Source organism: Sinocyclocheilus anshuiensis, unplaced genomic scaffold, assembly GCF_001515605.1.
Source record: "Sinocyclocheilus anshuiensis isolate Anshui unplaced genomic scaffold, SAMN03320099.WGS_v1.1 scaffold1240, whole genome shotgun sequence".
Lineage (NCBI taxonomy): Eukaryota > Metazoa > Chordata > Actinopteri > Cypriniformes > Cyprinidae > Sinocyclocheilus > Sinocyclocheilus anshuiensis.
Genome location: NW_015542555.1, coordinates 1,013,506 through 1,016,172, shown reverse-complemented (window position 1 = coordinate 1,016,172; position 2,667 = coordinate 1,013,506). Strand labels below are relative to the sequence as shown.

General features: G+C 45.4%; 1 protein-coding gene across 3 annotated transcripts in view; it reads right to left on the bottom strand.

Annotated features, from left to right (window-relative positions):
- Window positions 1–350: 350 nt before the first annotated feature.
- Window positions 351–2,667, bottom strand: part of LOC107694325 (SH3 domain-binding protein 5-like) — a 9,672-nt gene continuing 7,355 nt past the window's right edge. For all 3 annotated transcript variants that reach the window (XM_016493992.1, XM_016493993.1, XM_016493994.1), the window contains 2 exons: window positions 1,568–1,741; window positions 351–1,150 (listed from right to left, as the gene is read on the bottom strand). In XM_016493992.1, coding sequence (XP_016349478.1) covers window positions 536–1,150; window positions 1,568–1,741 — 789 coding nt within the window. In that variant the 3' untranslated portion in view covers window positions 351–535. The remainder of the gene's footprint in view (window positions 1,151–1,567; window positions 1,742–2,667) is intronic.

Below are 2,667 nucleotides of genomic sequence, written 5' to 3'. Positions count from 1 at the left end.
GACCTCCTTACTGAAGGGAAAGTGTTGACTGGTGTCACTATCTCGCGAACGCGCCGGCGGATCTCCACCAAAAAATAGCCCCCCGGGATCGCTAGATCGGTCGGCGCCGGACCGCGAATTTAACCACCCGTAACTCCCGAACCCCGGGGGCTATCCTTGATAGCTTGATCGATAATATCGGCAAAACGATATATCGGTCGGGCTCTAATTTTAATGATGACCTTACTACTGTATGTTTCTGGGCCTAAAATTTCAGTTGAGTTGGAGGGTCAGAGAGCTCTCGGATTTCATCAAAAAAAATCTTAATTTGTGTTCCGAAGATGAACGAAGGTCTTACGGGTTTAGAACGACATGAGGGTGAGTAATTAATGACAGAATGTTCATTTTTGGGTGAACTATCCCTTTAAGAGAATGCAGAGTGTTTTCAGTCTGATTCATTTGTAGTCAGTTGAGAGTCTCGCCTGGAAGCCTGCAGGCAAGCTTTAGCCCTCCAAGATTGGGGTGGAGTAACAGGCAACTCTAATTTCCTGTTTCCTCACAAACTAACACTTCTGTGGTGCTGCTTCACAAAGCTCTCTCGCTCTCCATCTCTCTGCTGTCTGTCCGTCCCTGAGGCACCTTTCTCTGCGTCCTGTCTCGAGAGATTCACCACCTCTCTCTCTACTATTCTATCGTCGACCCTAAATCCTCTCTCGCTCTCTGCCTCTTTCTCCTCACCTATTATACTTCCGACGTCACTAAGGTCGCCCAAGTGCTCCACAGAATCGAACTTCTCCAGGTCAGAGGCGATGGTTTGCAGGCTGATGACTGACATGGAGTCTGACCCCGCCTTCTCTCTCCGGCCCCACCCCACATCCCTGTGTTTCTCCACCCACTGCCTGGTTTTCTCCTGATCGGCCCAGTCATTATCCATTAAAGGATTGGCCACCACCCCTGCATACGCCCCTGCCTGGATTACACCCTCAGACTCCGCCCCCACTGGAGAGCTCCGCCCCCCACGGGCTCTGTTTCGCTCTTTGGCGGCACGAATGCGCCCTCTTTGCGCATGGATGTGCTCGCTGATTTGCTCAAGGTTGCGGAGGGCGACAGAATATCGGGTCTTCACCTTCGCCACCCGTTCCTCCAGCTGGACGACTTTGGACTTGTGCTCCTGTTAATGAGTGATGATAATCATAGCACAATGGATAAAAAAAGACAAACAATTTGTCATGTTTATGCACCAAATATATTAATGACATTATGGTAACCAGATAAACAGATAATCATCCAATCAGAAAAATGTTTTATAATATTTAGGGATGCACTAATATTGAAATTCAAACCAATTTATTTTTTTTTGTTATGGCCAATAACCACTAATTGGCTGATGTTAGAAAAAGTTTACTTCTTTATACTACAAAATGTAATAGACTAACTAAAAAAAATGAATAGTTTGTATGCTACAAGTCAAGTTTCTATTCATTCTGCCCACCACTAGTTTGCATTTCATAGAGGATTTCATTTTGTAACTTAAATCAATATGGCCAGCAGACTACTTTTACAGCAGAGGCCAGTCTCTGATGCATACCTCTAAGATGTGGTTGAACTGAGCCTTGAGCTCAAAATAAGGCTTGGACTTGATAATGACCCTCTTAAGAGCCTTCTGCAAAGTCTGCACATGTGCTTCTGCTTCCTGACAAAGCTGAGTGACACGCTGGTGCTCCCTCTCACTCCTCAAACGCTCCTCTTCTGCCTCGTTCACCTGAAAACAGAAACATGTCAAACGTAATATCCTGTTCTGTTCTCAACGGACATTTAATCGAATTTATTCTCTTATCTTTCTGTATCATTCACACAAAGACTTGACAAGTCAATATCGCATCAACCCTGTCAATAACAGAGTATTCTTAAGAGTTTGTAGAAACGTACAGAGGAAGATAACATTCAGGAATGTTAAAGGTACAGTACTTCAGTATCAAGTTCATACTAACAGTTAAAGGGGTCATATGATGCGATTAAAATTTTTCCTTTCTCTTTGGAGTGTTACAAGCTCTTGGTGCATAAAGAAGATCTGTAAAGTTGCAAAGACTAAAGTCTCAAATCCAAAGAGATATTCTTTATAAAAGTTAAGTCAGCCACGCCTACCTAAAACGGCTCGTTCTAACACGCCCCCACATATCTACGTCACGATGTGGGAAGATTTGCATAACGCCGCCCAAATGTTCACGCAAAGAAAGAAGGCGTAACTTTTATTCTCACTGTAGTATTGTTGACGCTGCAGCCATGTCGTGAAGACACTGTGTGTTTCGTTGTGAAAGCGAAACTACTTTGTTTGGTCTTCCAAAAAGAGGACGATATCTGCTTCGTCATGCCTAGAGCTGATCCGTGCTGGTCGCTGAGGAAATACATCAACTTCGCGCTGTGGATTGCCGGATCGGCTTTCACCGTGGACGAAGCGGAGTCCAGCCCGGGGTCGTCACATGTGGTTGCTGCAAGCCCGCCCGCTGCTCACTCAAGCCGGCCTTCGCTCACTCTAGCCGCCGGCCTCCGCTTACTCTAGCCCGCCATGTGTGACGCTGTGAAAACGAAAATACGTTGTGAAAGCGAAACTACTTTGTTTGGCCTTCCAAAAATGGACACGACTAGAAATCAGTGATTAAGTTGTATTTACAACACTGTTCCAGAACA